Below are 25,021 nucleotides of genomic sequence, written 5' to 3'. Positions count from 1 at the left end.
GCTCATGGTGGATCCTTACCTCTCCTGTTTGGTAGTACCTGTCATACCCTGGATCCCGATAAAACCCAAATGCTTTGGATTCTGGAAATCATGTTAAAGAAGTGTTTATACCACTGATAACGAGGAGGTATTTTAGGCATGGCTAAGGCGCTGAAGTAATCTCAATTTTTAAGATACTGAGTTTTTTCCTTCCCAGATTCTGTTCTCATTAATTTTCCAAACTCTAGAGTAAAACAACAAAACTTCTGAATGGATGTAACATAGAGACATGTTCATGCAATAGTACTCAAAAACTGTCACAAGTATATGAAAGCACCAGTCACAACACATGATTTACTTTTACTTGCAGAATCAAAGCTACCAAGTACAAATGTTAGGAATAGTGATAAGAGAACACAGACAACCAGCATTGTTTTTGTTACTACCATGAGGATAAACCACAGGGAATATGTCCCTAAACATTTTGGGTGCTCATCCTAGAGTTCAGTCTCACAGATAAGTCCAGCCTTATCTCTGTACTACTCTAATGAGGAGGGGATAGAGGGAGGGCAGGGAGAAAGAGAAGAGAAAACAAAGGCACAAAGACTAGACATCAGTGCCATTGAACCAAACCACGGTTACACTGGACAACTCAGCTGATCAAAAGGTATTCTAAAGGCAATATTCATTCCAAGAAGGTCATACATATCTTAGCTCAGTACAGCTATCTGTTTGAATTTTTATTCTTTAAATATGAAGCAGGAACAGAAGGTTTTGGGAAGGGTAGCAGAAAAGAAATGATGTGGATTTTATTTTTATACAGTCCCCTCCTCCAGGCAATTCTGCAGATATCAGAGCTCTCAACTCAGGGTGTGGATTGATTTTCATTGTCATAAAGGGGACCAGATCTTTAAACATGCATAGCCTGGAGTTTCCAGGATGGTTCTCCTCCCTCTATTTAAATGCTGTGGACGAGAAAGGCGCCCACTTTGCTAAAAACTCTACATCAGTGTCCCAGGAGCCCTGAGGCTCTTCAGGCTCCTTGTGAAGACTTAAAGGATGGCACAGAAAAACTTCTTCTCCCTGAATGGGTTCTCTGAAGCCGGGACGGGGGTCAGGAGGGGATCTTCCTTGGCATGAGCTTCACAGTAGGCCATCAAGTCTGCAGCTGCCTTCGATACCTGGAAAGGAAGACAACAATGGAAACCTGAGATGAGGCATCAATGCAGGTGCAGTCAGTCAAGGCCCAGGCTTTGGTGTCCAACTTCCCGCAAGAATTCAGGTTCAAACCCTAACCCTACCACTTACGAGATTCAGTGAAAGTGAAGCAAGATACTTCACCTCCACCTGCAAAGAAGGGAGTTGATGATCTTGAGCTCACAGGATTGCAGCAAGCAGGTCCAGGACTAGGGTGAGGGGAACAGGTATTTAGGGCACAAAATTGAAGGAGATGCACATGGTCAGGGTCCCATAAGTATCAGCTCTGCATCTGTATAGCCCTGAGAGTGGGTTATCCAACTTACTGGCATTGAATTATTCATAGTATTGTCTTGTGGTCCTTTTTTTATGGTATTCATGTAGTATCAGTTGTAATGTCTCTTCTTTCATTTCTGATGCTACTTGAGTCTTTCTTTTATTAGTCTATCAAAAGGGTTGTCAATTTTGTTTATGTTTTAAAAAAATAAGCTTTGTTTCACTGATCTTTTGTACTGTTTTTCTGGGTTCTATTTCATTTGTTTCTGCTCTGATCTTTGTTATTTCCATCCTTTTGCTAGTTTTGCATGTAATCTGCTTTTTTTTTTTTTTTTTAAGTTTCTGAAGGAGGAAAGTTAGGTTATTTTAGATTTTTTTTTTTTCTTAATGTTGGCATTTACTACTGTAAACTTTTCCTCTTAGAACTGCTTTTGCTGCATACTATAAGTTTTGGTATGCTGTTTACATTTTTTGTTTGTTTCAAGATTTTTTTTTATTTCGCTTTTTATTTCTTCTTGTTCCATTGGCTGGTTGTTCAGGAGTGTGTTGTTTAATTTCTACATACCTGTGATTCCAGTTCTCCTCCTGCTATCGATTGCTACTTTCATAACACTGTGGTTACAAAAGATTCTTGGTATGATTTCAATATTTTTAAATTTGGTAAGACTTGTTTTGTGATCTATTATTTAACCTATCCTGGAGAATGTTTCATGTGCACTTGAGAAGAACGTGTATTCTGCTGCTGTCGGATTGAATGTTCTATATATGTTGGTTAGCTTCATTTGCTCTCATGTGTAGTTAAGGCCAAGTCCAACATTTCCTCTAATTTTCTGTCTGGGTGATCTATCCATAGTTAAAGGTGGGGTACTAAAGTCCCACACTATTATTGTATTGTTGTCTGTTTTTCCCTTCAGGTCTATTAATATTTGCTTAATATATATTTAATATATTTAATATTTGCTTAATATATTGGGTATATACATACTTATGATTGTTATAGCCTCTGATGATTGAATTGATCCCTTTATCATTATACAATGACTTTCTTTGTCTCTTATTACAGTTTGTGGCTTACAGCCTCACTCTTTAATAGGCATTATGTTACTTATAAAATATTTTTATTGTGTTTCCATTTTGTTCCAGACAGTGACTTAAGTTTTCTCTTTGGATCTACACAATAATCCTAAGATAGAAACTATTATCTTTCTTTGAAAAATGAAAAATTCAGGCTCAGCACATTGCATATGTCATATAGCAAAGTACACAGCAGAAAAAGAACTTGGACCCTTACGTTTTGCCATTAAGGCACAGCTCCCCACATAAAAACTACTCAAATGCAGGGCTAGTTCTAAAGGATGATTAAAATTCCTTGTGCATCTTTATGAAATGCTACTATGACAGAATGAAAGGAAACATCCTGTTCTTGCTTTAGTGCCTCTACATAAAAGCAAAGGACAGACTTTCAGAATCTTGATTACTTTTTTTGGTGCATTTCATGGTTTGATCCATAGTCATTATTACACCAAACAGGAGCTTAGCTGTCAGCAGCATAGCCTGGACAACTGTAATATCTAAAGCTCACTTGTTAAGAACAGATCCAGCATGATCATTACTCATCTGCAATGCTCACACACAAATATGTGGCAGGAATTCTCCAAATCTTATTATGAAACAGAAAAGTGTTATTTTGGGGAAAATTAATAGCTTAGAATTGCTCATGTCTTTTATTTAAACACTTGCTTCTAGAGGATTTCCTTCTCAAAATATATTATGTGTTTTATCTTGTTTCCTTAACTAGATTGCACTCTCCTGTGGGCAATAGTTAAAAACAATGTCAGAATCCTAGCAGTAATTAAAATATTGCTAATATTTACCTGTCCTTGCTATGTGTCAGAACTGTACTAACCACTTTATATACTGTATCTCATTTAATTCCTACAACAATATTGTAGGTCACAAGTTATTATTGTCCTCACCTTTAATACGTGAAGTTGAGGCTTCTTTAGGTAAGTATTTGCCCTAGGTCTCACGGCACATGAGTGGCTGAGTCCTGGGTCTCAGTGTTCCTGACTTAATCTTTATGAATGCCCTTCCTTTCTAACCCACAGCTGTCATCCTTGTTCCTTACCTTACAATGTTTGACAGCAATAGTCTGCCTGGCAAATCTTGCTTTCTGACTATTCCTTTTAATATTTTGTACACAGTTTCTTTTACATTTTATATCCCTAGGTCTACTTTTTCCATGAAGATTTCCCCAATAACTCTAGGTAATCTCTGCCTTTACTGTCTTATTGAGTATTCTTCTAAAAATATCTCAAATTTGTCCTCTATTGTCATCTCTCTTACTATTACCCTAGTTAAAGCCTCCACCGTTTTTCTGCTTGATTATTGAAATAACCTCTTAAGTTAAAATTCCCAAGGGATGGGCTATAGGCTGCATGTGTCTCCCCAAAATCATGTTGAAATGCTGATCGCCAATGTGATGGTGTTTGGAGGTGGGGGTCTTTGGGAGGTGATTAGGTCATGAAAGCAGAGACCCCATAAATAGCGTTAATGCCCTTATAAAAGAGACCCCAGAGAGCTCTGTTGCCTTTCCCACCGTGTAAGGTTATAGTGAGAACACATCCTTCTATAACCAGGAAGCAGGCCCTCATCAGACACCAAATCTGCCAAAACCTTGATCTAGGACTTCTAGGGTCCAGAACTGTGAGAAATAAATTTCTACTGTTTATAGGCCACGAGTCTATGGTATTGTGTTATAGCAGCTCAAATGGACTAACATGGGATCCACGGGGAGAATTCAGGGAGTCGTCTATGAACTTCAATGATTAAAAATAATTACATCTTTATTTTCATTAACCTCAAAGGAAATATAGCATTTCTTTCCATTATAAATGTAAATAACACACAATAGTAGCATTGGCAGTTTCTGTGACTTAGTCACTGATAGAAATCAGATATTTTCTCATATTAGTTATTGCAAACATATCAACATATTGTGGTATTCTCTCCGCCCATACAGGTCTCCTCTAATTTTGCAAAATCTTCAAGTTCTTTTCTTCCTCTGAGCTTCACATATAAAACATTCTTCTCCCCACCACCTCAACAGGCTGGTTCTTTCTCTTCCTCCAGGAGTCAGCTGAAATATTGCCTCTTTGTAGAGTCTTACACTTATCACAGTATATAATTATGATCACTGTTTGTTTATTTTCTTTTTTGATATATGTCTTTCACTTTAAGCACTGTGCTTTATGACATCAGGAACCATCTTTGCCTTATTCACCACTGTATCATTGGTGCCTGATATGTAATAGACACTCAAATAATTGCTGACAGAGTCCTCAAACATTATCTTATTCAACAAGTATTGCATTAAAGTAATATTTACTGAAAACCTAATATGCCAGACACAGTCTGTAGGCTCAGAATTAGGGAACAAAATTCACAAAGATTCCTGTCCTTGTGGAACTTATGTAGTATTGTAGACTTCCAATTTTGATTCTGATGGAGTCACAGAGACCAATTAAACCTTCCTGCTTTATCTTAAAAATTTGACAAAGTATATGAAAAAATGTTTTGAAATGTTATATAACTGGCAACAGAAGACAATAATCCCTGAGAGAATGGAGACAAGATAAGCCTTACTGCCTGAAAGGGTTTCCAGGCCACAGCACAGGTAAGGAGTACCCAAGGAGCTCAGAAGTGTCCCTGAGTTGAGGTGATGGTAGCAGGGAAGAAAGATTTTCTGTATATATGTTGGGAGTCGGGAAGAGCAGTCATGCTCTGGAAGCCTTCAGAGGATTCCTTTGAGTCTTGAGCTGAATACTGATAAGCACATTTGTGGAAGAAAACTGCTTGAAGCTGTGCAAAGAATTTCAGAAAGGACCAAATGAAACAATCCCTGATGAGCACATGAGACCCAAACAGTTTGTGTCTCTATTGGTCAGAGTAGATAAATCTCACAATAAATGGGGGATTGAATAGAGCCCTAAGAAGGGCATTGCTTCAATTGTGATGCCAAATAGGCTGTTATAGACTCACCTATCAAAGTTTAAAAGTAAGCCTTGAATAAATCAATCAAAATGTTTCCAAGCAACTTAACTGCACCCCAAAACAAAATTAAAATATTTAAAGGAATACAAAATATTCAGTATGCCATAAGACAAAATTCATAATGTCTAAAATAAAAACAACAACAACAAATAGGCATGAAATAAGTAGGAAAAAATTTTCTCCTATAATGAGAAAAAAATTAATCCAAAAAAGACCCAGAATTGACAGAGTGATAAAATTAGTAGATAAAGATAATATTAAAATAGCTATTGTAAATATTGTCCATGTAATAAAAAATATAGAGGAAAGCAAAAATGATAAAAAGAGACAGGGAAGATATTAAAAAGCCACAAATCAAATCTCTGGAGATGAAAAATACACTAGATGAAATGAGCATCAAATTAGATACTGCAGAAGGAAAGATGAGTAAACTTGAAGGCAACAAAGGGAACTCCCCAAAATGAAGGAGAGAGAAAACAGACTAAAAATAACACAGCACACACTGAGCAAGGTGACAACTTGAAGCGACCCAATACATGTATAGTTGATCTCTGAAGGAGAGGAGACAGATGGTGAGTAGAGGGGAGGGAAAAATATTTGAAGATATAATGGAGGAAAAATTTTGAAATTTGATGAATACTACAAACCCCACAGTCTCTAGTAACTCAACAAACCCTAAATGAAGAAACATGAATCAAACTATTCTAAAGCACAGCATAATCAAATTGCTTACACAGTACTTGAGTGGGAGAATAAAAAAAAAGATAAAACACAATAAATTGCTATAAATAATATTAGAAGGTACTCAATTTTATAAGAAAATAAAAGTAAAGTAGGGTAAAAGGGATTGAGAATGTGTATATTTGGCGGTGATGGTGTGATGGTGACTAGCAGGTGGTGGGGCATGAACTGCTGGGCACGTCCTTGATTAGGGAGATGAAATTTATGGGCAAGTGAAGGAATTTACTTCTGATAACAGCAAGGATCTCCCAAATCAACAATTGTGCAAAACCTGTTATCCAGCAGACTCATCAAACCAGACTAGGGTTAAGAACCAAGGAGTAAGGGGAAGGGGACCTTAGAGAGTCCCAATAAAGGCCATCAGACTGTGATGTTAGGCGAGAAAGAAAGAAAGAAAGAAAGAGAAAGGCAGACACCCTGAGAGCTGTGAGAAGCAGCAATTTTCTGTAAGGATAAAAACCAGACCCAAGAATTTAAACAGTATGCTAGGATAAAGCTCTGTCTTCATTACATCTTGAAATTGAGACACCTCAAATTATGTAATTCCACCCAAGTCTATCTTTTGAGACTAACCTTAAACATGATGTTGCAAAATGCTCCATCAGGCAAAGAAGAAAGCACTGACAGGCTGTCACGGCCTATGCATGTGGGAAGGCGCTTGTGCATTAAGGGGATCATCATTCAATCACTCCTTCAGTTGAATTGTTGGCATTAATGGAGCCATCCAGGTTGACAACTCTAATTTGTTGTTTAAAAGAACTTCAAAGATTACACTTGGATGAAAGCTTGAAAAGGGGATGTTATACTGAACACTGAACATTGTCCGTTACAGGCCTGGCAAGTAGTTGAAGGCAAAAGAAACCACTGAACCTCTGGGAAGTGATCACAGGATTTTCAAACTAGGAGAGAATGGTCTGACATTTGTGTCGAAAGACCTTTTACTGAGGTCAAAAGCTGCCATCCACTTTAAAGCTTTAGTGTTCTTTGAATCATTAACATGTAATTCAAGCAAGGGAAAAGTTACACACCTAGCATAAGCACTAGGAAATGCAGAAGAAACCTCGGTATTCTTTGCTATGCCTTGGAGTTACACTGAAAACATGGGAGGTGCTATACAGAGCAAACTCACTAATGTAGAGGATGAAGAGCAGTGAGTCACCACAAGGCCTGCATCGTCATGCAGCCATGCAGCACTGCTGGTGGCCAAAGGTGAGTCTAATGGCCTTTCCACTGTGCTTGTGAAGAGCATTCAGGACCAAAATGTGATTGTGATACTAGAGGAATTGTAGTTGTATAGATAAATATCTAGTATTTTTATTTATAAAATAATGTGTGACTATTCTAAGTAAGCTTTCCCTTCCCATTCCTTCAAGGTAATATTAAATTGATGGTACATATCAATAGGATATTTTTAAAAAGAAAATAGAATAATTAATTTTGGAAACAACAGTCATCAAGATAAAGTACCTTGTATTTAATTTACTCTATTTAATCAAAGAAGAAAGGCATTCAAAATTGTTATCCAAAATAGTTACATATTTTAAAGAAGGGAGACATCATCTGGCCTGAAAAAAAAAAAAAGCTATTCAGAAAACTTCATTTCCCAGATATTTCAAATTATCAAGTGTTTACATTATGACTTCTCTAGCTGCAGGTACAATGCATAAGTCTAAGCACATACTTGATGCTTAACAAATATCTATTAAAATTTTAAAAATGATATCAAACCTCATAAAAATAGTTTTATGTTCAGTTATTAATGTGTACTTGAATTAAGTTTTAAAATTTTTGCTTCATTTTCAGTATATCAAATGAATTATAACTGGCCATCTTTGAACACAGACCTTTCCTCTATAAGTCATTTGATATACGATGCTGCTTTTCTTATCCCTGAAAATACTCCCAGTTGGCCTAGAAACAGGCCTGTACCTCATTCTGTCTAATAAATTGAACAAGAGCTTGTTTAGGAAAGAAACGTTGGAACTTTCAATTCAATGCTGGAAAAATACCTGAAAAGTCCCAAACGCAGGATGTATGTCCCCTCTTTAGTAACAAATATGATGACTAACTGGTCCATTTCTCGGTACAGCTTTCTGTGAAGTTCAATTCCAGTCTATCAAGAGCCAATCATCAGAAAGATCATGAGAAATGTTCATATTTGGTTAAATAATTTAAACGTATTTTCCAGTTATGAAAATCAGTCTGTTCTTTTTATGTTGAACTATTTTTAAAAGCTGGCTAATTATAATATATGCATGACATGATAAATTTTACTTACCTGTAAAATTACCAATTCTGCCTTTCTTTTTTACATTTCATTAAATTTTCTCCTATTACCACAGTTCTATTTGGCCCATTACCTTAATTCCTGAAATTTCCTAAACCATAAATGCAATTGGCAACGTCATGCAGAATATAGTTCCTAGTGTTTTTTCATATGATACTCTTAGTACATGAACTTAAAGCTATTCACTAAAAATGTTTTTCTTGACTGCCTGTACACCTCAGCACCAGGAAAGATGCAAAGTAGTAAATAGCATGGTCTTTGACTTTGAGGATTATACAGTCTGGTTGGAAAAATTTATATAATGAAGATAAAATTAATTAGTAAATTGATTAGTAAATATAGTCAGAATGGGAAAAAACATTCATGGACTAGTGAGGATTTAGCTGACCCTTAATAGAGGTGTAAGGTTTGGATAGTGTCTTACAGGACTATTCAGGCTGCTATAACAAAATATCATACACCAGGTGACTTGTAAACAACAACATTTATTTCTCATAGTTCTGGAGTGGGGGAAGTCAAAGATCAAGGTGCTGGCAGATTTGCTGTCTGGTGAGGGCCTGCTTTGTGGTTCATAGATGGCCCTCTTATCGCTGCGTCCTCTCATGGTAGAAGGGGCAAGGCACTTCCTTGGCATCTCTTTCATAAAAGAACACTAATTGCTCTTATGACCTATAACCTCCTAAAGCCCCACCTCAAAATACTATAATGTTTGGAGTTAGGATTTCAACAGACAAATTTTTTAGGGGGACACAAACCAAATAGTCTATAATAGATAGAAAAAGAATAAGGCAGAAGGGTGTTCTCAGTGAGGGACCCACATAACCAGGGAGGTAAGAATTTTCACAGCATATTCTTGGGATGGTAAGGAGAACCAGTTAGAAAGGTCTATTGAGAAAATTTGGGAGAACTTAGTTTGCCATTTTTATGGGGGTCAATTTATTGAGCATCCAATTAGTAAAGAAGCAATCATTTCACCCCCTCTCCTGGCCTTGGCTTTCTTTTGCTCTTACAATCTACATTATCTTTCATGACAGAACAATGGCCTCTGTCAAAGAACTCTTTTCCAGCTTACAATGATTCTCTCCCCTCCTTAAATATCTATCCCCTTCCCATCCATACAGATGAGTTAATTCCTAGGAGCCATGTTTGTACAATGTGGTTCAATTCTAATGTCAGTGGACTGTAGCTGCAGATGGCCCATTCTTGCTAGGACAGAGATGCTACTCTAGGAATATGGAATTGAGAGTAAAAGGGACTGAATCAAAGTATTTCTTCATGGAGCTGCAACTGTGCCATGTGATCCTGGGAGCCATGGGAAGCCATCTTACATCTGCCACTTGGAATAGGTAGCTGAGAAATCTATTCTTCCTCAGAAAAGAAAGAGGCAGACACATAGAGAAAAGCAGAGACATGCCACAGAGCACCCACAGTTCCTGATGGCCTTCCAATTCTCATGTCCACTGCTCATCCAGCTACATTTCTGCTCTCAGATTCTGAGACACTCTATCTTTTACAATCAATCCCGTCTTTCTGTTTAAGCTAACATGGGGTTAGGTTCCTATTATTAGAAACCCAAAGACTTCTAATTTGGTGATGGTAGATTTCCTAAGTCCTGCTGTCCTCACTTCTACGCATGCTCTCTCAACTTGTGCTCTCAGGACAAGGTTTCTTTCGTTTGCCTTAGTGTGAGTATACTGCTGTCTCACATGTCTGAGAGTCACGGTCTCCACAACACCCTCTCCGTGCCTTCCCGCAGACGACTGCCCTGCTTCCTTTGATTTTACTTTCTGTCCCTGAACAAAATGCTAACAAAGAGACACAGGAAATCTGGGAGTATAATTTATAGATGTCTGAGGCTTATGAATAGACAATGGGTTCCACAGCCCAAATCTCCCAGGACCTGTGACACACAGGGATAGGAAACAAGAAGACTTAAAAATGAACATGCAATTCGGATTCTTTTATGGTAGGGCTACTCTATGCTGCCCAAATTACTCTGGAGGCCACATGAGAGATAAGGCCACTCCTTGCTTAAGGGATCCTCAGCAGCTCCAGGGCCAGCACTGCTCCCTTACCCCTTGTTCTTTGTGGCCTCAGCTACAAGTAGGCTCTGTTGGATGTATATAAAGCCACTGCTTCCAGAAATGATGACTTGAAGAGGTCATCACTTTGACTAGAAAATCACAGCCTGCTATGTTCAGAGAGAAGCCCCTTCCTGCTGACAGAATCATGCATGAAAAGCAGGTACAGAAGCCTGAATGCTCAGAAGTCTTGAAGGGACCCCTAAAGGCAGATAACCAAGCCATAAACCAGCTAGCTGACAACTCTGTCAACACAGCCACAGTTTTATCCAACAGCTAAACTAAAAATAATCTGACACTTCGCCACAGCATGCCTGCCTGGCTCCAGTGTGCAGAACAAATGCTGAAATGCAGGCTGCTGCTGTATTTCCAACAATTAAGGTCTAATGATGTCATGAGGAATTCAGAGATTTGAACAGAAGACCATCTAGGAAGGCATCTCCTTGGTGCTTATTTGATTAGGCTGATGCTCTGTTCCTCAATAGTGATTTATTTGGTCTCTTTAGAAGTAGTATATAAAGGGAATCAGGGTGTGCTGCTGGCTTCTTTCTGATGTTATTTGGTAAATGTGCTCCTTTGCAATCTTATTGGCATCATTGATAGATCTTGTTCATACTTTGTGTAACCCCTCACTAGAAAAGGAGATCCTTGAGGGCAAGAATTACCCATCTCTATATCTCTAGTACCTAATGAGTCCTGGAAATTTAGAAAATCTCTCATTAAAATATTTATTAAATATTTTAATTAATTAATGAGCAACTAAAGAAACAGCGAATATCCAACTTTAGGAGGAGTTTCTGGGGAAGCTTCTTAAAGGACATAATGATTGATTTGAGCATTCAAGGGACTATAAATTCATCGGAGTTGGTAAGACAGAAAGGCAAAGAGGATGAGAGAGAATGTTCCAGGTATTTGAAATTCCCATCAAGAGAATTAAGTCGTTTGGTATAACATGTGGGCAAAAGGAAGGGGATAAAGCTAAAAGATGGGCAGGGTCCAGAGGACCTTGTATAATCTGCTAAAGTTGGATTTTAAAATATGATACACCATACAAATAAAATGAAGGATATGATCATATCAACAGATGCAGAAAAACATGTGACACAACCCAACATCTATCTATAATAATAACTTTCAGCTGAGTGGGGATGAGGGGACATACCTCAACATAACAAAGGCCATATATGACAATCCCATAGCTAACATCATATACAACAGTGAAGAGCTAAAAGCTTTTCTTTAAGATCAGGAACAAGACAACGATGTCAATTTTCATCACTTGTATTCAACCTATTAATGGAAGTCCTGGCCATAGCAATCAGACAAGAAAAAGAAATAAAAGGTATCTGAATTGGAAAGGAAGAAGTAAAACTGTCATTATTTGCAGATGGCATGATACTATATATAGAAAATCCTACCGAGTCCACCCAAAACTATTAGAACTAATAAATGAATTTAGTAAAGTAGCATGATATAAAATTAATATTCAGAAATTTATATACTAATTGCAAATAATCAGAAAGAGAAATTAAGAAAACAACCCTATTTACAATTGCATCAAAAAGAATAAAATACCTAGGAATAAATTTAATCAAGGAGGTAAAAGACCTGTACTTAGAAAACAGTAAGACATTGAAAAAAATGAAAGGGATTAAGAAGCAGAAATTAAAAGTTACAAAAATAGTCACTGAGATATAAATTACAGCATAGACAATATAGTCCATAATATTTTAATAACTATGTATGGTGCCAGATGGCTACTAGAATTATAGGGTGATCACTTTATAGGGTATATAAGTGTCTAATCACCGTCGAACACCTGACTAATATAATATTATAAATCAACTGAAATTGAAAAATATTTTTTTATCCTCACCCGAGGACATTTTTTCCCCTTAGTTTTTAGTGAGAGAAGGAGATAGAGAAACATCAATGAGAGAGAGAAGCATCAATTGGTTGCCTCCTGTATGTGCCCAGACTGGGGATCGAGGATCAAAAATCAAACTTGCCCATGGACATGAACAACAGGGCAGGAATTGACTGTGGGAAAAGGGGTGGGGTGGGGGAAGGATAGGGGAGAGCAACAGGGGAAAATGGGACAATTTTAATAGAACAACAATTTAAAAATAAATAAATAAAATAAATTTTTTTAAAAAGGAAAAATCAAACCTTCAACCTAGGTATGTGCCCTGCCTGGGAATCAAACCCACAAACTTTTGGCCATGGGAAAAAGCTCCAACCGAGCCACACAGAACAGGGTGAAAAAATAATTCTTAAAAAAGAATTTGATTTTATTTTACAGGTGATAGCAATCACAAAAAGGTTCTCACTAGGAGAGGAACCTAATGAGATTTCTTATAGATACTTTTCTTTGGCAGCAACATGGAGGGTAATTGAGATGGAATTTCAGAGATCAGCTAAAAGGCTTTTGCAGTTAATAGTTCAGGTGAGGAATGAAAAAGGTCTGACCTAAGGCTGAAAAGGCCTATATCTGTCTTCTTTGGCTGTTACCTTTTCATCACCACCAACACTCTCACAACTGCCTTCAGGAGCCAGGCCTGGGGGTGCTGAGTAGTAACAGGAAATGCCATCACTATAGTGCTTCGCACTTTTATCTTAGTTGGGTCATCCCAAAAGGCAAGGTGGACTTTTCTAGAAGGCCTATGACCAGAAACACCTTCACCCACACACACAGAATATGTGTGTGTGTGTATCTGAAAAACACTTTCTGAAGCCACAGTCCTTGGGCCAGTGCACCTCTCTCAGTGATTACTGTGCCCACCTGCCACAGTGCACCTTTTCAGCAAGGCAGTACACAAGAAGAGGCAAAGGGAAGAGAAGAGAAGAGGAAGGTGGTAAAGAGGCAAGACAGAGGGCAAAGACCCTTTATCTCATTTGTGAATAAAGATGAATGAAATCTGTTACAAGAGGAGTGGAAGCTGTTTACATCTTGTGGTCTCAGGTTTGAAAAAGGAGACTTCAGTCAGATGGAAAAGCGTCCATGGTTATTTGCTCGGCTAATTTATGGCAGACGGCCAGCCCTCCCTTCACTCTCTGGCATGTATTTGATGGGAATTAAAAGGAGCTAACCCCTTCCTCTAGGACTGAGATTCTCAACGTCAGTTATACACTGACATTAACTAATAACTTAAAAAAATATATTCATGCCTGAATCATACCCCAAGAGATTCTAACTTAATTGGTATAGGATATGGTCTCAGAATCCATCCATTTATAGAATTCCCTGGGTGATCTGAATGTACAGATGGGCTGAGAACCATTGCTCTAGACTAGGGGGTCAGTAAAGTTTTCTGTAAAAGACCAGAGAGCAAATATATTCTGCTTTGGGGGCCACATGTTCTCAGCTGCAGTCGCTCTACTCTGCTGTTGCAGTGTGAAATTTTGCCATAGACATTATGTAAATGGGTTTATAAAAAAAGACAGTCGGCTGAATGTGGCTCATGACTATAATTTATTGATACTTACTCTAGACGCACACTCCAAAGGAGGCTGGTTTGTCCAAGATACTAAGTCAGGTATGGAGAAAATAGGAAAAATATTCTAGCTTATACAAAGGACATTTGGAAGAATGTTCTAGTTTTCAGTAAAGTGAGCTATACTTCTGAGTTCCATTTCATAATATGCTTGGGCCCTCTCGGGAAGTGAAATTTTGGTAGTTGACAAAAATTCACTTTACCAACCTGTGTAGGCCAACTTTACATTTAAAATCTGATAACAAAGTATTTAGATTTAAAATCTTGGTTCAATACGAATTAGGCCCAACTTAAGGCAAAGCTATCAGGTTAGATCTAGGCAGTAAGAGAAAGAAGGAAAAGAGTAGACTATAAACTTCCATTAAACCTCTATGCTGTTTGACTTAGGGAGACCCTGTATGATTTTTGTGTTTTGGATAAAAAAAAATCCAGTAAAGTATAAAAAAAACAAAACTCCAATAACTTAAAATGGTGAGTTAGAAGGACTAGACATTAAAGATGGACACTTAATTTTAGAACTTAAATCAGGACACAAAAAAAATTAAAACCCGAAAAAGAAAAGAATCCTATAAGATAAGGGAGCCAGCTGGTGGACTGCTACGTTTCATGTGTTCTCCCATTTCCTTGACTAGAATTCAGTCTTAAGCCTATGTTTTATTTTTACTTTGTTTTGCTGTTATTGTCTTGTTTTTCATTCTACACGGATAAACTACTTAATTTATACTATCATATTATGCTGGAGAAATCTAGAAAAGACAAAGACATTAAAAAAATGAACTTTTGCCTAATCGTTAAGTTTCTCTTCCATCATCACTGGTTTCATTACTCTCTATGGAAAGAGTCGTAGAGGCTAGGTTGCTGCAAATGATGCTCCTTACAATCAAGGCTAGATAAGCTGTGTGGGCAATATTATCCTTACCTTTATCCTGTCGATGTTGGCTTCCATCTTCAGCTGTTCCACCAGTTTCCTGGCTTGTGCTATGCTGGCAGTGTTGTTGCTGGCCATTGGAGTGCTGGGTGCGTTTTTCAGACACACTAAGAAAGAAAACAAGGAGGAAGAATGCATCAGAGAACCCAGGAGTGCCAAAAGTGCAGGTTCATCATAACGAAGGAATCCAGCCTTCTACATCTTCAATCCAGCACTGGCTTGGGTTGTCAGGCAGACCAGAATATGGGGTTTGCTTTCCCAACTGCCTTCACCTTCTGTCCTCTCATCTTTATTTAGGGAAAAAAATAAAGAATGTTACCAAGTCAGTTATAATAAGATATGCTGCCACATTAATAAAGAAGTTCTTAAAATTATCATAGTTGATAAAATAAATTCAAAATAATAAGGGTGATGGTATACATTAAGACTGTTGTTATTTATTGGGTATTACTATTGTCAGATACTGTGCAAGTACCCTGGCAAGCAGAGAGAAGAATGGTAAAAAATTATATAATCCTTCAGGACTAAGGATACCAAGTTTACCCTGTTCTCTTGACAGGCTCACACACCAGCTTTCTGTAACTCTAACTACCTAGGTCTATTAAACTGCACAGACACTGCAGTAGGAAGTGTGGCTTTGCAGTGTCCCTCATCCAGCATTGTTTTAAATAGTCATTTCTCTTCACTCTGTCTGAAATATGGCTTTATTCACAACTCTTCACTTTACTCAAAATTCTTCAGAAACACATCTATAATATCCAGTGGGGAGGGGCTGCGAAGTCTAAATTGTTAATTATATTAATGAGGTCAGGAGTGGCATTCTAAATTAAGTACAACAGACTTGCTACCTTTTAAAATGTGCAAATGGAACACAGATGCTTAGAAAGTGGAGCTCGGTATCTATGTAGATTGTGACATGGTTTCTCTGCCGCTGGCTCTGCCAGACCCCATCCTCATCCTTGCCCCCGCCCTCTCCCTTGTCCTATCCCAATTTCATTTACCTTCTAATTCTTTCTCGACCCACTCTCTCACTTTATTCTTGTTCATCTTGGAATGCATCCTATTTTATTTTCAGTGCCTATTTTCCCTGCATTCTGATTGCGTCTCGCTTCATGCCAAGGTGTCATATGCTATTTCAAGACCGTCTGTGTAAATGTGCCCCTTGAGGTCACTGACACTCAATAATGAAGCAATGTCTGAGAGCTGCAATTTACCTAGAGTGCACGACTCAAGAAATGAGAAGCATTAAAACACTGCTTCAGTCAACAGTAGTTGAATCTTGTTCAGAAGACTTTATATTAAAAACCATGACTTCTGCTAGCTTTGGGGAATATTTTTATCTAGGGATAAAGTAGGATCAGGTTACCATCTAAAAAAGGAAAGAGGACAAATAGAAAACCTGGGGAAAGAAGAATAACCCATAATAAGCTCAATACATACATTTTTTACTAATATCAAAATATAATTTTTAATTACCATAAAAGCAGAAGACTGTAAACTACCTCCTTTGGTTCTTATTTCTCTGTAAACAAAGAAGTCTCTTATAGAGAGTGCTATTTTATAAAGAATACTGCAAAATGAGGCACTTTGGCAACATTTACAGTATAAACTAGAAGATAAACTAACTGTTGCCGTAACTTATTTTCAAAGGGTTTGGAGACAATAAAATTGGAGGGATGATGCAAGGAATTTGAAAGCCGCAAAGATATCTGACTCTGCTTTCATAGGCTTGAGGATCAAGGAACGTGGAAAAACAAAAATAAATAAAAGGAGGCTTTAACAGCTATGATTTCATCAGCATGGTTAGGGACTCACCTGAACCCTACAGGAAAATTAATTATATGCCCCCAAGTCAAACAAACCTCTAACCACCTTCTAAAACCTCACAGGGACAAGATGGAATATTGACTTATCCATTAAAGTAGTCTAACTCTTCCTTCCATTCATCCAAATTTGGAAGCAGCCATGATCTACAAACCCCCGTACACTGTTCTGTGAAGCTAATGTTTCTTACAAACTAAAATTTGCTCACTGGAGTACAGGCTATCACAGAATTACCAAATCCTCATTGGGCTTGAGGGAGTTTTGGCCAGCTGTTCTTCTGCCCTTGAGTATAAATCAGATCACAGAGACCACAACTTGCCTTCAAATACCCCTTCTTCTCTTCTTCATTAGTAATAATATTTTTCTTTTTAAGAGTGACTCCAAGAACCCTGAATTTTAGTTGAGCATATATTTTAGCTGAAAGATACATTCCCCAGCTTCCCTTGCAGCTCAGTCTAGTTAAATAACTAAGTTTTGGCCAATGAGATATAAGCAGAAGTGTCCTTGAAGGGAGGAGGTGTGCCCTTTGCCACTCCCTCCTCCTGCTGCTGGCCTGGAGGTCGTCATGTTGACCATAGAGGTCCATGTTAAATCTCTAGGCTACACTCCAGGGTGAGCAGGAAGGATCTCAGTCCTTATTGACACTGTGGAGCCACCAGGCAAGCTGTAAACTGGTTACTATCTATGTGAAGAGAAGCATTTATCTTGTTTCCACCACCGTTAGCTGTTTCTATGCTATTGGCTGACAGATCTGCCATGAACTGAGTAAATAACCCATCATTTTCATTTGAGTGTCTAGGAAAGTCTATGTCCTGTAATGCCTGTTCCTATTCCTGGGAAAACTGTGGATGTCCTGAGGAGACTGAGCTGGAAAGTATATGGTTTGTCCATTGCTGCTGTAATACATTACTATAAATTTAGTAGCTTGAACAGTAGAGATTTATTATCCCACCGTTTTGGAGGTCAGAAGTCTGAAGCAGGTCTCACTGGGCTAAATTCTAGGTGTTGCTAGGCTGCACGCCTCCTGGAGGCTCTAAGGGAAAATCTGTTCCTTTTCCTTTTCTAGCTTCTAGGGGCTGCCAACATTCCTTGGCTCTTGGCCTTTTCCCTCATCTTCAAAGCCAGCAAGCGTGAGTAGAGTCCTCATGACATATCACTAAACTCTCCTTTAGTTACATTTCCCTTTGACTCTCCTCTGCCCCCTCCTTTGACTTACAAGGACTCATGTAACTACATAGGGTTCACCCAGATAATTCAGGATAATCTCCCTATCTTTAGGTCGGCTGATCGGAAACCTGAATGCCATCTACAAGCTTAATTTCTCTTTGCCATGTAACAACATATTCACAAGTTCCAGGAATGGGGACATGGACATCTTTGGGGGCCCTCATCTTTCCTATCATAGAAGGAGACCTCTGTACAGATAGAGGTGGGGGTTGAGAAGGGAAAAGAGGAATGGGGCAGAATTCAAGTCTAGAAATGCTGGGGAGAGAACATCTTTGAAACCTAAATGAACTTAAGCAGGAGTCCCCAACCCTCAGGCCATGGACCAGTAGCAGTTAGGAATTCCCTGGAGGGAAGCTGACCTGAGCTCTGCCCTCTTGTCTCCAACCAGCCCCCACCCGTCCACAGAAGGAGGTGAGCAGGGCAAGCAAGTGAAGCTCACCTGTCCACCCCCCACCCCCGCCCCCGATCCCCAACTCCCATACATGGAAAAACCAGCCCCTGGTTGGGGCCCGCTGGACTTAGAGAAAAATTTAACATAGGCTTTGATTTGTGCTCCTAGTTTTAAGAAAATACATCCTGAATGTTCTTGTTATATCACATGACCCAAAAGAGTCTAGTGCCATTTTTAGAATCACTTTGTGCATTTTCTCTCTTTTACATCCAGCTGTTTTCCCATAAAAGCAGTGACAAAATCCCCATCCCAAAGACTGAAAACTGTGAGGTCCCAGAGCAGTGTTCCAAAGAGGGATGTGTTTTCCTAAACAGTGGCTGTGGAAATAAAAACAGATGGCCGACCTTCTAAGCCTGAGGCATTTGGACAGAGCATTTTACACTCACACACACACACACACACACACACACACACACACACACACACACAGTTTTTATCATATACCACTGAAACTACATCCAATAAACAATTACTCCCATTCTTTTCTCCCCTCAGTCCTGAAAACAATTATTCTACTTTCTGTTTCTATGATTTTGACTGGTCTAAGTACCTCATAGAGGTAAAATCATACAGTATTTGTCTTCCCATGACTGGCTCATTTCACCTATCATAATGTCCTGAAGGTTCATCCATGTTGTAGAATGTGTCAAAATTTCCATTTTTTTAAGGCTGAATAATATTTCATTGTATGTATATACCACATTTTGTTTACCCATTCATCTGTTGATGGACACTTGGGTCACTTTCATGTTTTAGTTACTGTGAATAACACTTCTATGAACATGGATGTATAAATATTTCTTCAAGACCCCACTTTCAGTTCTTTTGTGTATTCCTAAAAATAGAATTGCTGGGTCATATGGTAAATCTATTTTTCATTTTTTGAGGAACAGCCATACTGTTTTCCACAGCAGCTGTACCATTTTACATGCTCTTCAAACATGCACAAGGATTCCAAATTCTCCTTATCCTCACCAACACTTGTTATTTATTTTTCTGACAGTAGTCATTCCAATAAGTGAGAGGTAATTTCTCAATGGGGTTTTGCTCTTTATTCCCTAATGATTAGTGACAATGCATGTCTTTTCCTTACCAAGCATTTGTATACCTTCTTTGGAGAAATGTCTATTTAAATCCTTAGCTCATTTACTTTTTATTTTTTAAACTTTTAATGTATTTTTTCTATTACCATTTAACTTCCTTATATCCCCCTCCCCCTTGCAATCACCAGGCTTAGCTCGTTTTGAATGTTTTGTTGTTGAGTTTTAGTTCTCTATATATTCTGAATATTAGTCTCCTCATGAAATATATGGTATGTAAATATTTTCTCCCATTCCATAAATTGCCTTTTCACAGTGTTAATAGTGTATTTCAATGTATGTAAGTTTTAAATTGCCATTAAGTCCTATTTGTCTTATTTTTTTGTTTGTGCTTTTGTTGTTATATCCAAGAAATCATCATTAAACACAACGTTGTGAAGCTTTTGCCATATTATTTCTTCAGAGTATTTTATAGTTTTAGCTCTTTTATTTAGGTCTTTGATACATTTTGAGTTAATTTTTGTATATGGTTTTAGGTAAGAGTTCAACACCGTTCTTTTGCATGGGGCTATTTTTTTCAGCACCATTTGTTGAAAAGACTGTCTTTTTCCTATCAAACCCTCATCACCCTTGTTGAAAATCATTTGGTCATATATGTGAGGGTTTATTCCTGGGCTCTCTATTCTATTCCTAAATTAATTCTATTTTAAGTTAGCTTCTAAATATTTTCTTCTTTTGACACTATTGTAAATGAAATTTTTAAGTTACTATCCTTTTCAGATTGTTCATAAGTGTATAGAAATGCTATATTACTGATTCTTAGTGGGGAAGAAGAAGCCTTTTGCCTTCCAACGGTCCCTGGTTTGAGAGCAATTGCCCGCTGTGAGAAGTGTTGTTGGGGAAAGCGTATTGCGCCTCGTTACATAATGGGCCTAAGAAAAAGTGTTGACAGAGTCCTGTTAGCTGCTTAGCAGTTTCATTAGAGAAGCACAGACACAAATCAGATATTCTTGGTTAATGTTCCTGTTTCATTTTACATGTAACCCAAGCTGGGCAGAAATGATGTTTTTTTATCAGAGGGAAGGAAATTATTTGACTATACTAACTGAAATAGCTAAAAGAAAAAGTGAAATTCTGGGGGCAATACCATGCTGATAAAGCTTTAAAATACACACACTTCTTTAAAAACAACTAAAAACTTTTAAGTAGAGGGTGATTCATCTCTATGCATTGCTCCTCTCTCACCCCATGAGCCTGGTCTCTGGACAGCCTCACCTTTGCAGGGCCCAGCCTGGCCCTGGAGCCATCAGAGGGCCACTCCAGAGATTCACCCAGCAGTGAATTCTACATCTTCTAAATCCTCTAAAAATTGGTGGAGCCCAGGGAAACTAGAACTAGTCAGAGTCTAGTTCTCCTGGGAAAACTTTGGATTCCTGGGGTCATTTCTGGAATCTCAGAACATCTCTGGTAGTCAGGTGGGGTGACAATCAAAGGTGGGTACCACTAGAGCGACACTCTTTTGTCTAACAAACTGTTTTTAGTCCAGCAATTGACAGCACTTATCAAGTGCTGGATCATTTGGCAACTAAGTTACGGTGTAGAATATGGGTGATTACACATCTCTAGGTTTGAATTAGAGAACTATAATACTGCATAACAATTCTTTCAGAATTCTATAGCCAAAAGCTCTTTTAAAAAATTTAATAATTTACCCTCTGGAATTCCAAATGGGATTCAATCTCTTCTCCAAGCCCCACACTAGATTCACTGACAGTGGCTCTCAATCAGCAGAGGTACCACCTCTTCGGAGGCATTTGGAATTGTGTGGGATGGTCTGGGTTATGATAGTAACTAGAAGTGTTCCTAGCATTTGTGAGCAGAGGCAGAAACTCTCGTGCCCTGCAGAGGGCCAGGCAAAAATGTCTTGTGCTGCTCAAAAGGCCCACAGCACTCTCAACGGGAAAAAATCTGACCAAACAGCCAGAGAGCCATGCATGAAAAATCTGCTCAAAGAAAGTATCCATAAGGAAAGTTTCAGCTAACTGGGCTGTTATGCCTTATGATCCCTATTACCTTTCCAGTGATGAATAAGTGTTAAGTGCTCATAATTCTCATTAGCATTATGCTTTATGGGTATTTGATTCCTGCTTTTTAAAAGAGCACATAGTCACTTTCTTGCAATGTGCTGGTAGAATGAAATTATCCTGGGTTTTATCTGCCAGTGAGCAAAAAGAATACAAACAACAAAAAATCCCTAGAACAATGATAAGGCTTGTGTATGACAGATTGGCAGGAACCTGCAAGAATGTCCTAATTATCCCACCTGAATTCCAAACCCAAGAATAATGCAGAAGGCATTTTATTCTTCTCAACTGATGAGAGCAGCATTCCCCCACCCCCACCCCAGCAACACCAGAGAGAGGCCTGTCATGGAATAATAACCATTAGATGAATCTTCTCTTTCTAAAAAGACATACAGCATTTTAATTTCTTTCAGGAGGAATTTTCCTGTTAAGAAACCACACATTTTCTTGCCATGTAGGTGTAGAAGTAAACACACAACTCCTTATTTCTGTGGCACAAAGATAAATAAATGTTTTGCTAATGGGATCCTTGCCTTAGAGAGTGCAGGTAAATTGTGGAGGGTTCCATTCTTTTTATACTCTAATGGTGTTTTTTAAGCCTGGTATCTGGCAGGCTTCCCTATGGCCTTTAATTTTAAGTACAACTGTGTGTTTCTCAGAACTGTGTTGTGATATTTGCAGTAGATGCTAAGGGGGTTTGATTTATTTGTTTTGCATATACACAGGTTCAGATTACATTGGCAATAAAAACAACAATTTTAGGTCTAGAGAACAAATTAGAAGTTTATAGTCTCCCAGTCACCTGATGATACCTTCATTATTCTCATTTAATTTAGCCATATCATTCACTGGTGAGTGGTTGTTACTTGCTTTTGAATTAGAGGACTAATTTCAAACTATTCCAATTTAAAATATTTCAGAGATTCTTTCTACAGTTAGTTGCCTAGATAAATATCTTTGTTAACTGTTTGTACCACAACCCAAGTTTAGCTTGGTCATTTTGTCACTCCCCACCCCCACTTTTTTTTTTTTTTTTGATCATTACTTGAATTTATTCTGCAGCAAGTAAGTATACCACCATGAAATTGATTAATTATGCATACGAAGAATAAAGTTAATATGCATTCCTATGAAGGGCTTTAACAGTCAGAACACTAGTGAATTTATGCAAAAGCAGCTGCAGTGTGTATCAAATAATAATTGTAAAATAGTCTGCCAGGCTTCAGTGTAGTTTTTTGTCAGGCATCTCTTTGGCCACTTTGACTTGACACCAAAATAGCACATTTCAATCTGTAATAATAGCACACACTAATTTCCTTTTGGCCCTCTAGCTACTGGGGACATTTTAAATCAATAAGGGGTTTATTTGTGAAGCTTCTTGCTTTTCCCCCAGCACCTTCAAAACCCAGAGTATCAGGGCTGGAATCCATCTTGGAGGCTCACTCTTTCCCAATCATGGGTTTCAACAATCGGAGACGTCACCAAGATATCTTTTGGGTATCACAATACCCTGGGATCCTCACTTGCCTTTGCTCATTTTTGAGCAGTAGTGTGGAGGCTGGAGGTGGAGAATAAAAATGGAGATGACAGTAGGGTAAGTAGGGGGCAGGGAGTGAGGGGTAGGGTAGGGTATATCCACACAGACTCAGGCATGGAGGAGCTTGGGAGTAAAGGGTATGAAATTATTTAATCCTCACCCTAGGATATGTTTATTGATTGGAGAGGGAGAGAGCAAGAAGGAGAGGGAGAAACATCAATTGGGTGCCTCCTGCACGTGCCCCAACCAGGCATCAAACCAGCAATTTAGGTATGTAGGTATGTGCCCTGAATGGGAATTGAACCACAACCTTTCGGTGTAAGGGACGACACTCCAACCAACTGAGCCATTCCGCCAATGCTGAAATTATACTGGACTCCACCAGCAGTGTGTCAGAATATAGAGGTAGCCAGGATGCAAACCTGGTCGGGACAACAACAGGATATATTAATCAACCTGGTTAGAAGATAACAAGATGCAAACTGAATATGCTAATGCAACAAACTCACTCTCACTGAAATGTGTGGTTGGCAAAGCGTGCCTGCAGAAGTCCAGGTAGGTGACACCTACGGGCCTGCGTGGAGGACCGGGAGTCTCCATTCCCCCATTCCCTTGCTACAATGAGCCCTCGAGTGGGTCTGGGAGTTGCCTCTCCCCTCCGCCCCCTTTCCCTTTTGTTCCCTCAATAAACCCAGTTGCCTGCTTCCATAGTGCTCTCTGGGTGATTTCTCAGAGCAAGGCTGTTCTGACACACTGGTTGATATCTGAAGAGAAGAAGGGTACCTGGGAGGGGAAGGGAAGGGAGAGGACCCAGGGAGATGAAGGAGGTATGGGAAGATATCCTCCCCTGGGGAGCCTCAGAGAGTTCCCAGGCAGCCAGAATGCAGAGACCTGGACAGCACAATGCTGGCTAAGGTGAAAGATGGATTTGCAAACAAAACAAACCAGGGGCCTTCCCGTGCCTTTCCCCGACCCTCTCCTCTGTCTTCTAGTGCTTCTCATTTCTGGGAATTCCATTTTACATGCCAAAAGCTCTGTTCTTTCACCACAGGACCAGGAACTCATACTACAAATGAATATTAGCTTACAAAGCAAGGGCTTGCCATGTGCCACGAAGTGGACCAAGTGCTTTAAAGCATTATCCTATTTAACTGTCACAATTCCAGGGGAGTAAGTAACAACTGCATCCCTAGTTGGAGGAAACTGAGGTTTAGATTAAGTCAGAACGTTATTGAGAAGGGTGTTTCTGAATCATGCTCCCCAGGGAAAAGATTTTCTTCCAGCCTCTTAATCCACGTTTTTAGAGGCAGCAGGCTGATCCTGACTTGGGGGCTGCGGTATATGTTTGGTCATTTCACAAACGTAATAGCAATTTTTATGGTCTTTGTAGCTACAGAGAGAGAAAATGCAAATGAGGGTGAGTGTGGAAGCTTTCGCAGGCAAAATTGCTAGAGGGCCAAGGGGGAAGAAAAGGAACCAAGGAAGAGACATCAGCTTAAAATCCACTCTGTACTACTTCCATGCAGGTTTGATGGGATATGGCCACTTGCCGGATGGGAGAAAGGTAGGTGCCTGTCTGATCTCCCTCACGGCAGCCTGGGAGCCACCCATGCTGTGGAGGTGGAGAGTAAGGCACAACACAGCTTCCCTGCTGCACTGGGTGCCAGAAACCATCCTAGGAAATGATAGCTCTCTACTTTCCAGTAAACTGTTGCTTTTGAAACTATATCTCTGCAAGACGCAGCCCTCCTCTTAGAAAAGGCATGATTGGTTAGCCGCTTTTAACGACCTTGACAAAAACAACTCTTGAAAAATGTTGACT

General features: G+C 38.9%; 1 protein-coding gene across 5 annotated transcripts in view; it reads right to left on the bottom strand.

Annotated features, from left to right (window-relative positions):
• Window positions 1–307: 307 nt before the first annotated feature.
• Window positions 308–25,021, bottom strand: part of GNG2 (G protein subunit gamma 2) — a 110,892-nt gene continuing 86,178 nt past the window's right edge. For all 5 annotated transcript variants that reach the window (XM_090270876.1, XM_090270875.1, XM_090270877.1 and 2 more), the window contains 2 exons: window positions 15,028–15,143; window positions 308–1,160 (listed from right to left, as the gene is read on the bottom strand). In XM_090270876.1, coding sequence (XP_090127002.1) covers window positions 1,032–1,160; window positions 15,028–15,114 — 216 coding nt within the window. In that variant the 5' untranslated portion in view covers window positions 15,115–15,143 and the 3' untranslated portion in view covers window positions 308–1,031. The remainder of the gene's footprint in view (window positions 1,161–15,027; window positions 15,144–25,021) is intronic.

The sequence above is a fragment of the Furipterus horrens genome, unplaced genomic scaffold (assembly GCF_987537825.1).
Source record: "Furipterus horrens unplaced genomic scaffold, mFurHor1.1.pri manual_scaffold_3, whole genome shotgun sequence".
Classification (NCBI taxonomy): Eukaryota; Metazoa; Chordata; class Mammalia; order Chiroptera; family Furipteridae; genus Furipterus; species Furipterus horrens.
The sequence above is the reverse complement of the archived record's forward strand: the minus strand, read 5'-3'. Positions and strand labels throughout refer to the sequence as shown.